Source organism: Pseudochaenichthys georgianus, chromosome 22, assembly GCF_902827115.2.
Source record: "Pseudochaenichthys georgianus chromosome 22, fPseGeo1.2, whole genome shotgun sequence".
NCBI lineage: Eukaryota > Metazoa > Chordata > Actinopteri > Perciformes > Channichthyidae > Pseudochaenichthys > Pseudochaenichthys georgianus.
Genome location: NC_047524.1, coordinates 32,705,796 through 32,720,305, shown reverse-complemented (window position 1 = coordinate 32,720,305; position 14,510 = coordinate 32,705,796). Strand labels below are relative to the sequence as shown.

At 44.8% G+C, this 14,510-nt stretch overlaps 1 protein-coding gene across 1 annotated transcript in view; it reads left to right on the top strand.

Annotated features, from left to right (window-relative positions):
- The window catches only part of ankrd6a (ankyrin repeat domain 6a), a 37,782-nt gene that overhangs the window by 2,164 nt on the left and 21,108 nt on the right, over positions 1–14,510 (top strand). Inside the window, exons 4-10 of the mRNA XM_034111989.1 lie at positions 1,099–1,197; positions 1,980–2,078; positions 2,357–2,434; positions 2,757–2,861; positions 2,954–3,118; positions 5,996–6,139; positions 10,173–10,325. Of these exons, the coding sequence (XP_033967880.1) occupies positions 1,099–1,197; positions 1,980–2,078; positions 2,357–2,434; positions 2,757–2,861; positions 2,954–3,118; positions 5,996–6,139; positions 10,173–10,325 (843 nt within the window). The remainder of the gene's footprint in view (positions 1–1,098; positions 1,198–1,979; positions 2,079–2,356; positions 2,435–2,756; positions 2,862–2,953; positions 3,119–5,995; positions 6,140–10,172; positions 10,326–14,510) is intronic.

The window sequence follows — 14,510 nt, the reverse complement described above, 5'->3', positions numbered from 1 at the left end:
CTGACCCAGACACCAAGAACAATGTGAGTCCTGACCCAGACACCAAGAACAATGTGGGTCCTGACCCAGACACCAAGAACAACGTGAGTCCTGACCCAGACCCAGACACCAAGAACAATGTGAGTCCTGACCCAGACCCTGACACCAAGAACAATGTGAGTCCTGACCCAAACACCAAGAACAACGTGAGTCCTGACCCTGACCCAGACACCAAGAACAATGTGAGTCCCTGACCCTGACCCAGACACCAAGAACAACGTGAGTCCTGACCCAGACACCAAGAACAATGTGGGTCCTGACCCAGACACCAAGAACAACGTGAGTCCTGACCCAGACACCAAGAACAATGTGAGTCCTGACCCAGACACCAAGAACAATGTGGGTCCTGACCCAGACACCAAGAACAACGTGAGTCCTGACCCAGACCCAGACACCAAGAACAATGTGAGTCCTGACCCAGACCCTGACACCAAGAACAATGTGAGTCCTGACCCAAACACCAAGAACAACGTGAGTCCTGACCCTGACCCAGACACCAAGAACAATGTGAGTCCTGACCCTGACCCAGACACCAAGAACAACGTGAGTCCTGACCCAGACACCAAGAACAATGTGGGTCCTGACCCAGACACCAAGAACAACGTGAGTCCTGACCCTGACACCAAATATCACTCCAAAAAATGGTCATAAAGCTGTCTGCCCAAAATGCATACGAGTTAAGACTCTCGCAGTGCTCTCTGGTGTGGAAGGTCGAGGAGATACAGTCAAGATACAGATTGTGTTTACTGGGATTTGTGGAGTCATCAAAATGACTCATCTTTACAGAAAGACGTTTATTGCTTGCTCTGTTTAGAATAACTATGGACAGAGAATACGCTTGTATCTTTCATTTGCTGTTTTTCCTTTGCCTTTGAATGAAAGGCTTATCAGATTGGTCCCCATCTTCCTTGTTTCAAGTCAATTCCCCAAATAACTTATATTACAGTCACTCTGACCCTACTGAGCTCTACTAATGTGGGCTGTTAAATAGTTAGCAATCATTTCCCAAAGCACTTGTTGTATCATGATCAAACGTACTAACCATCTGTTTGGGTGCAGGCGGGGGACACCTGTCTGCATGTGGCTGCTCGCTACAACAACCTGACGCTGGCTAAAACCCTGCTGAGCTCCCTGTGCTCTGTGACACAGAGAAACCAGGTACAGCATGCCAGTGTTAACAATGATATGTTTAAATATGTGTCTTTATGAGAGAGTGTGATTTCAGTCATGCTTTGGTTTTATTTAATTGGCTTGTGTATTCACTCGTGGAAGAGGGTGTGTGTGTGTGTGTGTGTGTGTGTGTGTGTGTGTGTGTGTGTGTGTGTGTGTGTGTGTGTGTGTGTGTGTCAACACGTTTTATGTAGTGGTCAAGGTAGAATTAATTTAACTATTTTATACTGTATTATGAACATGTTGTGCTTCTTTTAAATAAGTAGTTTGTAATATTTTGAGAAAATTACCTCTTATTTTAGAAAATTAATACACATTTTATTTTTAGGAATCAATAATAGACATAAACTATTTGATAAGATACATTTTGTAAAAGGTTTTTCACATTTAAATAATGTTGTCAAAAGGGCAATATGCAAGTAGCATAACATTTAAATATTTCAGTAAGACTTAAATATGATCTCACAATGGAGTAAATGTGCATGTTTTCTTTCACCACTACATTAGCGTAGTCTTAAGTTAAGTTGTTTTATTTAGATCAATTGTTGAATTGAATGTGAGCTTACTGTGTGTGTGTGTGTGTGTGTGTGTGTGTGTGTGTGTGTGTGTGTGTGTGTGTGTGTGTGTGTGTGTGTGTGTGTGTGTGTGGTGTGTGTGTGTGTGTGTGTGTGTGTGTGTGTGTGTGTGTGTGTGTGTGTGTGTGTGTGTGTGTGTGTGTGTGTGTGTGTGTGTGTGTGTGTGTGTGTGTGTGTGTGTGTGTGTGTGTGCAGGTGGGGGACACAGCTCTCCATGTAGTTGCTGCTCTGAACCATAAGAAGATGGTGCAGCTCTTACTGGAGGCAGGGACTGATGGGAAAGCGAGGAACAACGTGAGTTCTATTTACAAGCTGAATGTTTCAGATAGGACTCACTGACTCCAATGGCTCTGTGTGAGGTGGAGAATGCACGACCATGAGGACACAGGCAGGCAGCTAGCCAGGCACGGAAATACATTTATGGTTTCAGAATAAACCAGACACCAATCTCCACATAGCTAGATAGTGACATCAGGAGGAGATATTGGAATACAGGTTGAATGTAACAATCCTGTTTGCTCTGGGTCAAGTGAAAGGTTTTCTAGTGTTCATCATTTACTGTTCACTTCCAGTCAGGCAAAACAGCCCTGGATAAGGCCAGAGATAACAACCACAAAGATGTGGCCCACCTCCTGGCCAGAGCTCCTCAGGTATGTACAGTATCTGCATTATAAAATGAGTTCAAATACTCACTATACTAAAACATTAGTGTGTACAGTGTTGGGAATCACAATAGAGTGGGTTGATTGATTTTTTAAAGCTGACCTGGAAGTTTTCCATTGGATTTTGGAATATTGCAAAATAAGAAAAGAAGATCTTTCCCGCAACACTACTGTAGAAAATGGTATAGAAATATGATCGTCACAGTTTTCAAAAGCATAAGCAAACATCTTGTGTCTTCTTATGCATGTTTTTAGCAATATAAAATATAATAAGGTGATGTAACCATAGCAGACTGTGTACTGTCCTCAGGTACATCGCTTCATGCGAGGAAGAACAATCAGGAAACGGAGAGAAAGACTGACCGCTGAGCGCAGGAGCCAATCATTCACCAGAGAAGAAACTCTTGCAAACAAAGTAAGAAAAACAGAGAAACGACTGTTCTTAATAGCGTCTGCAGGGCTCCACTCCAATTGAGTTTGTCTCGTGCCTCTGTTTGTCCTGAGCAGGACAGCAGTTCTCTGGAGGACTCCCCCAGCAGTGACCAAACAGAGAGCAGGACTGCACTCAGGGGGGGGTCCTGCCAGCAGCAGAAGCTGCAGAAGTACTACAACAAGACCTTCGCCCCCACCAGCAGCCCCCCCAGCCAGAGGAAGAGGAGAGGCAAGGAACAGGTGGGTCAGACAGACCTTCAGGTGATGGAGTTCTCAGATCAAGACAGGAAGTCAGGATCCTGGTTTAGGTTTTCTGTTTCTCAGTTCATTTTGTATGAACACTCTCTGTCTGGTTTAACTTCCTGTCTTTGCGTTTTCCCACCTGTGTGTCATCAATCTGCTGCCCCGGTGTTTTTGCCCCCCCTCTTTAGCTGTGTCTTGTCAGTGTAATGAGTCTGTGTGCATATATTCCTGTATGTCCCAGTCTGTTGTCAAGCTTCCTGTCCGGGTTTCTCTGGGGTGGTTCTTACTCATTAATGTTTCCTTTAGTTTTCCCCCTGGATCATCCCTAGTGTTCTCTCATGGATTTGCTCCCATGTTCCTCGTTCGTTCGTTTTCTGTATAGTGTGTATTTGCATGTGTGCACCCACCTGTATACTGTGTGTGTATTAAACAAAAAAATAAAAGCCACAGTGAAAACTGAATTTCCCCCTAGGGCAGTGTTTCTCAAACTTTTTCATACCAAAGACCCATTAAGCAATAAAAAAAACACTCGCGGACCACCGAAATCCACAAATATCCAATATCTAGATTAAAAATCGCCTGAAAATGGTACAAAGAAGTGGCAAAATGTGTGACGAAGGTGTTGCGCTGGGCTATATCATTGCGGAGATATTCCCACGAGAGTGCGGAAAACTTAAATGTAATTATTTATTTAAAATGTGAAATTTTACCAATATACTCATGGACCACTAGGGGGCGCTCACGGACCACCAGTGGTCCCCGACCACACTTTGAGAAGCACTGCCTAGGGGAGTGTTTCTCAAACTTTTTCATACCAAGGACCACTTAACCAATAAAAAAACACTCGCGGACCACCTAACTCTACAAATATAAAAAAACACATGGTTTTTCTAGAACAGATTACAAATCGCCTGAAAATGGTACAAACAGGTGGCAACATGTGTGACGAAGGTGTTGCACTGGGCTATATCATGCAATCGAAAGTGTAACTTAAGCTCGCTAAATGGGGAGATATTCTCGCGAGAGTGCGGAAAACGTAAATGTATTTATTTATTTCAAATGTGAAATGTTACCAATATACTCACGGACCACCAGTGGTCCACCACACTTTGAGAAGCACTGCCCTAGGGGGATCAATAAATCTTCTTCTTCTTCTTCTTCTTCTTCTTCTTCTTCTTCTTCTTCTTCTTCTTCTTCTTCTTTCCTGGTGTTCCTAAACACAAGGGCTGCAGTCGGATAGTTTAAAAATCAGCTCCTAAATTCTAACCCTATCTCCTATTCCTTGACCTCTGAGTGAAATGTCACGGGGTTAAGGGATAGTGGATAGGAGAATTCAAAAGGATTTAGGAGAAGAGACTGCAGTACTTTAGAGAATCCGAATGCACTTTCACTATCTGACGTGTTTATGATGCGCCAGCGGACGTCCTGAATGTGCGTCTGCTGCTGTGGGGAAACCATGGAAACCACAGTTTTCTATAGCGGACTACAACATGGATGTTTAATAAGAACGAGGGACTACTTTAAACTCATCTAGAGACTCTGCACCGTGCTCTGATGCTGCTGCTTTGCTTTATGAACGAGGACAACAGAGAAACATATTCTTCATGACCAAAGTTGGAATTGAAATAAAAAAGGAAAGTGAAACTTATGCTCGTCACCCTCTCCCTCCGGTCCACATTAATACAAATGATCCCAATACGTATGATTGTATGAACTAAAGATCTTAAAATCAATACAGATGTATTTATTATAAACGTTAGTCCTTAACATCTATCACTGTGTATATCACCATTCAAACATCTTTTAAAAGTTGAACAAACTCCACACAGCTCAGTAAAGACTGTGAAATGTTGACTTTATTTGATCATTTCAGTAAAAACTAACGTTCATATTTCTCTTTTTGATTATAATACTGATGAACGTTCAGAACAAAGCAATTTGGCAACTTACCACCTATGTTTTAAAATGCTTAATAAGCACCGTAACTTTCATGATATCATTTCTCGGTCATAATCGGTTGTTCCCGTGAACGGCCGACTGTTGAGTGACGGCAAATGCTGCGGCTGCAAGGCATTATGGGGCAGCATTTTCGCTTCTCCTGTCGGTTAGGGAGGTCCAGTGGTTCCTAAGCTAAAGGAGGTTATAAAGGAAGTTTGAAACCTCCTTTCCTATCATTCTCATCATTCTAGAGAATTGGAACGGCACTTATCATGGCTGCCACTGAGGGACTTCCGGGTCATTTCACTCCTTTAGGAAGGTTCCTAAGCTAAATGGACTATTCGACTTCAGCCCAGGGTTTGCATATAGACATTAGATACGTAGGCGGAGGTAGTGAAATTAATCTGTGTGTAGACAATGGTTAAATCAGATGGCTGAATAACAGGGCCTATAGGGCTTGCAGTTTCTATTACGAAGAATAATGATATTCTATTAAATAATGCCTTCATCATAACACCACAGCTTTTTTTTCTCAAAATATTCAGGCACAAATACTCTGTTATTTTGCTAAAATGCGTATAAGCTTAGAGGATGGAAGTATCTGTACTATGATACAACAAGTGCTTTGTAGTATTAAACACAGACATAATATCCGGAGTATGTATGAAAACACAAAATCATATACCAAGAAATGCAATAAATAAGTGGCTACTCTATTAATTTGTAAGAATGAGCATGCCATGGGCTGATTCCATGGCTTCCTTGTTTTAGCAGTTGAAAACAGACACATTTTGTTAAAAGATAACACACAGCTGAATAAGTTGACTCTGGTGTCACAACATCTTTGCATTAAACAAATGAGACTTGCACTTAGCAGAGCTTATGACCACACTTTGCAATCTTAACTAACAGTCTGGGACTTTTCCTCCTCTACAGGCTGTAAATGAAAATGAAGTGAAGAAAAGTGAGAATAACCCCAAGAAGAATCTGCTCTGGGACGAGGCTGAAGATTTTGTTCAGAATGGAAAAGTCTATCAGCTTTACACACTGTACCGTGACAAGGATGGCAACATCAAACAGGTAACTGATGACCAAACCTCAAATCAGAGTGCTGCGAGGGACCTACACAACTGTCTAGGTAGCATAACTGGTGCTAAAACTGAACATGTTGAGCTGTGTTGAGCACATCTGCTATAAAGAGGATATTCTGCAGGATCATAACGACGGGTTACGTATTGTAACCCTAGCCATATAAGCAAAGGCAGAGCCCTCTACTGGACTATATGGGTACTGCCCTTGACCTCACAATGTGAGTGTTCACCTACTGAGAAATCTATAAACGTAGCCGGCCCCGGGGCAGGCCTACCTGAATGCGCGCGCAAGCCCACAGTATATAAGGCGGTCTCGCCTCCCGACCGTCATCATACACCCTCTTCAGCGAGCAGCAGAGGACAAGCAGGGCCCCCTAGTAGAGGGCTCCACCTCTGCTTATATGACTAGAGTTACAATATGTAACCCATCGTTATATCTCTCACAGGCTCCGCTCTCTACTGGACTCTATGGGTACAGTGGGTGGAGCCATGATGGATACACACCCTGTCGTCCAACAACCCATCACTGCCCCTGACCGGCTTTTTTTTGGTTAACAGCCTCTCCTCCCTCGGTTATGACCGTGGAGGAGCCCGGCTGATAGAGCACACTCAGACCCGCTTGCCTCGCGAAGGGTGTGCATGGGAAAAATAGTGAGGACGGCTCCCCCTGCCTGCTCACTGCGCCTCATGTTTCTCGGGTCCCTAAGGAGCATGGGAAAACATAAGTGCAATATGTCCAGGGGAGGGGGTCATATATCGATTGACCCACAGCCTCCCCCCCTTCACCAGTCCTGTGTTGCCCCAGCAAGCACAGACAATGAGAAAGTACGGAGTCCCCTAGGAGACGTGGAGAAGAAAGAAAACAATTATTAAAAAAAATAAAATAAAAATGCTTTGCGAGATCTCGCAAAACTTTTCATTTAGCTCAATGTACTTCCTGGTCAGTTTGGCTGCTACGGCAACACAGAAACTACAACAATGGAGCGGTTCATCACAGCGAGGGGCGAGGGGACATGCACGTCCCTCTGAGCTGAGTTATTGACAGATTCGAATTTCGCGGATCAATAACTCATGAACATAACGTTGTAAAAATACAAACAACATGACTTTACAATCATAGCAAGGTAGACAACGAGCTACAGAGTCGTTTTTATCAGAACAGTTCGATACGCGCCGTCATCCGAGTTAAACATCAATAATTGGTCACAATCTGCAGCTTGATGAGGGAGAGAGTGCTTAGGGACCGTCTACAAACTGCAAAGGGGTTTTGCGAGAAAACTTTTTCTTTTTCTTTTTTCAAATAATAATTTTTTCTTCTCCACGTCCCCTAGGGGGCTCCGTAAGAAGGAGCCCGACATGACCAAGAGATCAAACTTTATGAAGGGGCCTGGCGTGGACCAAGACGGCGCCGTGCATATGTATGAAACATTGCCCATTCCCTGGACCTGGCCATGACAATGAGGTCGTCCAGATAAAAGAAGACCCTCATGCCCCGGCCGTGCAGCGGCTGAAGCACTGTGGCCACACATTTGCAGAATGTGCGTGGGGATAGAGAATAGCCGAACGGTAGCCTGTTGTACTCGCAGGCTACCCCCTGGAAGGCAAAACGCAAATACTTTCTGTGCCTTGGAGCAATCTCGACATGAAAGTAAGCATCCTTCAGGTCGATGGTTGTGAACCAATCGCCTGGCTGCACCAGCTCTAATAACTGCTTTACAGTTAACATCTGGATTTTTTTGCAGGCGATGTGCCGATTTAGGCTGCGGAGATCTTGGATGGGTCTGAATTCTCCTGTCTTCTTGGGAACCAGGAAGTACATAGAATAAAGCCCCCTCTCCCTGTGCTGGGGGAGCACAACAGACACCACTAGTTTTTGTAACAGGGTCTGAATCTCTGCTGAAAGAAACCTTTCTGGGATGGTAGATTTCTCTCTCTTACACCTTTGAACCGAGGAGGGATGCTGCAAAACTGAAGTGTATAATCCTGTTTCAGCATCCTGTCCATCCACTCTGTTAATACACAGATGTGCTTCCATTCCACATAACATTGTGTTAGGGGATGAGCAACCAGCCGGGGGGCCACAGCTAAGAAGCTGTGGTACTCCCTGGTGGCTCACTCCACCGCAAAACTCCCCATGAAGGGAAGTTCTGACACAGAAAGGGCCTCAGATTTTCTACTGAGGTCCCTGAACGCACCGCGGCACGCCCTCGTGGGGGGTGTGCGCTATGCCATAATGCAATTCTCCCTCAAACGAAAACTTGCATTACCCGGAGTTTTTACGTGCCGTGTGCCTCCTGACAATCACACGCCGGCCATAATGGCCCTGTATCCGCAGAGCGCTCTGATGGCACTTCCTGCGGTTTATTACCCTCGGCTGCGCATGCCCACTAGCTGCTTCCTTTACTGGAGTTACAACTGGGGCAGCGAGTGGGGAATCAGTACAGTTAACATCATTTGGAAGTGTGGAATTGTGCAAATAAATTAAATTTAGAATGGGATAAATGCAATCATCTTTTTTATATTACATCCTAAGTGGAAGAGGTCGCCCTCCCCACCGGGACGCTTCCTCCCACCGCCAGTCAGCTCCGGGAGGACGGCGCACTCCACCCCGAAGCTCTCTGCTGTGGTGGGGCCGGAGCCGGCCAGTTCGTCCCCGCGATTGCCGGTTCTGAGCCGGGTCGCGGAGGTGGAGGCGGCAACGGGAGCCGAGTGGGCTCTATACCGTCGCCTTTATCTTCTCCTCACCGTTGCGCCGCGCTCTCTCCCCTGCAGAGGAGCTCGAGGAAGGGCCAGTGGTAGCATACGGCTAAGCTGCAGTCTCTCTTCCTCCAGGCAGCGGAAGCGCTGGGTAACTGACGTGATCGACCCAAAGAGCCGTGGATACGGGGGCCCCAAGGAGATCCTCGCGGTCCTTCCTGGACAGCGCGGTGAGTCCCAGCCACACGTGACGTGACACCACCGTGGCCAGGGAGGGACATGACACGGCCAGCTGCAGCGGCTACACCGTGGATCAGATTGTTCATCTGACCAATGCAGCGGTCCGAATAATCTCCCTGTCCTGAGGCGGGGGGGCGGGGGCGACCTCCTGAGGGGAAATCAAGGAGACGCCCAACACACCAAGATTATTGGCCGCTGCTGCCATCTGCGTACCGAGCCGGAATATTTTATCCAAATACTCCAGCATTTCCCAGTCACGAGGTAGCGGGGGCAGAGGTTTTTTCCCCTCCGCCCATCCAGCTGCCTGCGGAAGCAGATGGGCCGCCAGGCTCTGATCAAGGAGGGTCACGTTCGGACCTACTGTGTCCGAGCGGCCCTGCACCCTCAGGATACCTGACATGCCTGCCACTGGAGCCCTCGTCCTCAGTGGCTGCCGCCACGTCGCCTCCACACACTGCCAAATGTCTGGCAGCGAGGGCGAAACGAAGGCCGGCTGCGGTAGTGGCGGGGGGAGCAGTAGCCCCACACGTCACACCGCGATGGCCATCACCGACTGGAAGTCCTGACGAGCGGACCTATGCGGCGGCCCTTCCTGGACGCCGGAACCGGAAGCCCCCGAAATCTGGCGGCCAAGACGTGGCAGCATGCGGCAGGCGTGACACGAGGGAGACTGGGCCAAGCCGTCTGCGCCGTGTTCAGGCCCCAGGCACTCAAAACAGAGGCGGAGGGGATCGGCACCCGCAATCAGGCCGGTGCACGAAGGACAGGGTCGGTGCTCTAGGACGGGTGAGTCCATTTTCACTGCTTCTTCTTCTTTTTCTCGTCCGTTTACTCTACTCAGTTGTTATCCTGCTCGCTGAAGAGAAAAGGATGACGGTCGGGAGGCGATGCCGCCTTATATACTGTGGGCCTGCACTCAGGTAGGCCCGCCCCCGGGGCCGGCTACGTTTATAGATTTCTCAGTAGGTGAACGCTTGCATAGTGAGGTCAAGGGCAGTACCCATAGAGTCCAGTAGAGGGCGGAGCCTGTGAGAGATATAACTGCTACTGAGTGTGATGCTTCTGATTGTGCCCACTGTCTTCAGACACAGGCCAGTGGGTGCCACTGTAAGCCCCTGCTGGAGAAGCTGGAGGGCCAGCTGACAGAAACTCAGGAGGAGATGAGGCTGCACATCCTCAACGTCCAGGAGCAGGTCAACCGGAGACTCAGCAAGATGGACCACAGGAACAGACACCAGGTCAGCCTCTGAGTACACATCAGGACTTCTATTTCACTAGCAAGGACCAGCAAAAACAATATTTGTTTAGGGATGCTGTCTGTCAGGCCGGTCTGGAGGACAGACTGAAGTCCAAGCAGAGGAAGACTCAGAGAGGTTGCTACTTGAAGCCTCCTAACTGTACCTAGAATGAGCACTACATGTTTAAAGAGAATTAGATATTAAAGAGATTAAAGAGAAAGAGATAGGGGTAGACAGGGAAGGACAATGGGGAAGGAATGTAGTGATGAAGAGGTGGAATTAATATAGGAAGGGAGGGATGAAGAGTCAAAGGCATATCAGAGGTAGACATTAACCTGTTAAACCCCGAGCCTGTTTTTCAGGTTTCAGGCTCGAAAATGACATTCCCAGAACAAATGACTGTAACTTCACTTCTAAAAGGTTTATATGAATAATGTTTGTTATCAAAGCAAGGTTACATCTGTGAGTTGGATGTAGAAATGTCAGAATCAATATAGATGTTTCTGTGTCAGAGTAAATTCAGATGGAACAACACAACAAAAAATGTAAATTCCTGTCTCCGCCTAAAGAAAACCCATTACTTATAGTGAAGACCAACCTTGAATGATGGGTTAGTAGCCTAAAAGCTTTAGGAATCCAAATTATAACATATAATAAGTACCCTGTATCAAGATTGAGGCAAAACAAGTGACATTTGACCTTTTTAGAGAGGTTTATGAAAATAAAGTCCAGGCGGAATAAGCTTTGGGCACATTTGGGCCCATTTGGGCCCATCAGTGCCATTTGACCTTTTTCAGATACCAGACTATAAAAATCATTGTATTACATTGAATAATCACTATAGGTATTCATTCCATTAAAAAAAAAAAAAAATGTAAATAAAAAAAAAGATTCTTAAAAAAATATTAAAAATATTTGTGTGAGTGTGTATAAAAAAAATCAGGGTCCCCGTCGGCGGGGACCTTCGGGCTTAATTCGGGTAAAATGCCACTGGCCCTCCGGGCCGGTGGAATTGTATTATCACTGGCCCCACCATTGTAACCTCTGGCCCGGAGCATTCGTCCAAAAAAATCGACTAATAATGAAGAAAATGAACACATTTGTTGCCATAGTAATGTATGCACTAACTACATTATATTCTAGTGGGTAAAAGGGGGTATCATGCACCCCCCTGAAATATACTTTTAATCAACTTTTCTAGATTGAAAAAATTGTGTAGAAAACGATTAGCTATGTTAAAAAGTTGAAAAATTGTCCCACGTATATTTTTTTCCCAAATTAGTGTTTATTTACCCTAAAAATCGGTTTCACTCTTTTTACACCTTTCACTATATCTCAGCCATTATTGCAGATAACTGAACAAATAAGGTATCCAGATCCATGTTTTGAGGGTCAAGGAACACAATAAAACTATTCTTAAAGTGATCACATGTGTCTGTGGCATGCTATTATGCTAATTAGTGCCGCCAAAACAATAAAATAGCATTTTAGTCTTGTACCAAGAACGATGTATTTTGCACGACACAGAAATATTCTTATAATCAGTGTTTCCTAAGTGTAAAAAGTATGTAGAAAATGATGAGCTATGTTAAAATGTAAACATGTATTTTTTATGCAAATTAGTGTCACCATTACCAAAAACAGAATTTTCTCACTTTTCACTCTATCTCAGCCAATATTGCAGATACATGAACAAATAATGTGTCTAGACCCATGTTTTGATGGTCAAAGATCACAATAATACTATTCTCTCAAAGTGATCACATGTATCTGTGGCATACAGCTCTGGCAGTAGTGAACAATTTTTCCCGCCAAAAACAAACAAGTAGCTAACTTGGCTACACACACACACATTCAACCTTCAAACAAACAAGGTAAGTAGCTAACTCAACTAGACTCATGTCTAGTTGCATGTGTGGGCTGTCTTTCATTTTGACACACAGAACAATGGGGGCTATCCACCCTTATCAACAATGTAAAGTAATTCACAGCCTCTTCCCTCTTCTCTCTGTGAGGAGCAGCAGGTTCAGCTTTCAGAACAAAGTAACAAAAAACTAAAATGGCATTCATTTTTTTAAATATGTCGTGTAGTGATAGATTTATTTATTTATTAACATTTTTTATCATTGCTTTGATACAAAATATTATTCATATACCCCTTTTAGTTGTGAAGATATAATCATTCATTGTGGGCATGTCATTTTCGAGCCTGAGGCCTGAAAAATAGGCCCAGGGCTTAACAGGTTAAACTGTGGAACATGATGGCTGTTCTCAGATACACATCTGTGCCATACACATCTGAGTTGACAAATATGACATGTGGGGTTCCTCAAGGCTCCAAAAAAAAAACTTGTCCATGCTTTTATCTTCAGTAGACTCGACTACTGCAATGGTGTCTTCACAGGTCTCACTAACACATCTATTAGGAAGCTGCAGCTGATTCAGAACGCCGCTGCTCGAGTCCTCACTAACACTAAGAAAGTGGATCACATCACTCCTGTTCTGAAGTCTTTACACTGGCTTCCTGTGTGTCAAAGAATAGATTTCAAAATACTGCTGCTGGTTTATAAAACACTGAATGGTTTAGGCCCAAAATACATTACTGACCTACTGCTAAATGATTAACCATCCAGATCTCTCAGGTCTTCAGGGACTGGTCAGCTTTCTGTCCCCAGAGTCAGAACTAAACATGGAGAAGCAGCGTTCAGTTATTATGCTCCAAACATCTGGAACCAACTCCCAGAAACCTGCAGGTCCGCTGCAACTCTTACTACTTTTAAATCCAGGCTGAAGACTTTTCTTTTTGTCGCTGCTTTTAATTGAACTATTCATATCTTAAACTGCACTGTAACTTTTATCCATGTATTTTTTCTTTTAATGATTATTTTATTAGCTTTTCTTTTTTAATGCTTAGTGTCTTTCATTTTTTGTAAAGCACTTTGAATTGCCTTGTGTAGAAAAGTGCTATATAAATACACTTGCCTTGCCTTGCCTTGCCTCAGAACATCTGTTATAATTTTCAAAAGTTCTGATTGTATAACAGGGTGTCTTTAGGCGCTTTCACACCGGAGTACTTTTCCCACAATAGTTCCGATATAGTTCCGAAAAGTTGCGTTCACACCAAAAAAAACCCGAACTAAAATGTGTTAGTTGCGACAAAGTTTAGATCAAAGATGGTCATCGTAAAACTGAAAGACCTGAATACTTCCCATCTTATAAGAACAAAGAAAATGCATGGGAGCGAATAGAATCACGGGCTGAGAATATGGGTCTAGTTTGACTTCAAAGACAAGTGAAGGGCAAAGACCTCTTTGCTTGTGAGGCTAAACACCATCAGTCGTGCTTTAAATCTTTCCGCACAGCATTAGCCAACTACGAGCGCAGCAGTATTTTTAAAGCAGGAGCTAAGAATACCAACCAAGCTTTCATGTCAGCCACCCATGACAAAGCATTTGTTTCAGTACTGGAACACATTGGAACTCATGTAGTCCAGCAAATTGGGGTCCTACAGCTATCTTCCTTGCGCATGCTGTATGTGGAAGAGCTGAAATTGAATGGGTACGAGAACACAAATTATCACTCAGAGAAACTCCTGAAACGGCTAGAGAAAGATCCAATCTAGGAGCATATCCAGTTTACGAGAGTTGACCACGACAATGCTGATGCCATTTCTTTCTGGCTGGTGTACAGCTTGAAAATCACGGTATCGAATGCCGTTGCACGAGCTTACACTCTCAGAACCACAGACAAGTACAAAAACGTTGCTCTCCTACTCCGCCAGAATATTCTGCAGGCTTTCAGAGAGTCCAAAGACCTACAGTGGCCGCCAACAGCTGACGACATGGAGCTCACTTCTGAAAACCTCTTACCCACAGACCTCGTCCGGTTTCTCAGCATGGTTATGGCTGGCAAGGAAGACATGGAGACGAATGAAAAGATTAAGCGCCTGGTATTCTCCATTGAGCAAGAACTGTGCGGTGCAGTGTCAGAGGGAGAATGGAAGTTACCAAAACACATTCTACTCTGTGTGACTGTCAGGCACTTGTTCAGAAGCAAGCAGCTCTCCACAATATTACACAGGCTTGGCCACTCTGAGAGCTACGGATTTGGTTTGGAGTTGGAAACTGCCCTGGCAAAGGTAATGGACAAAGTCTCATCCTATCGGACACCCGCAATTGTGATAGG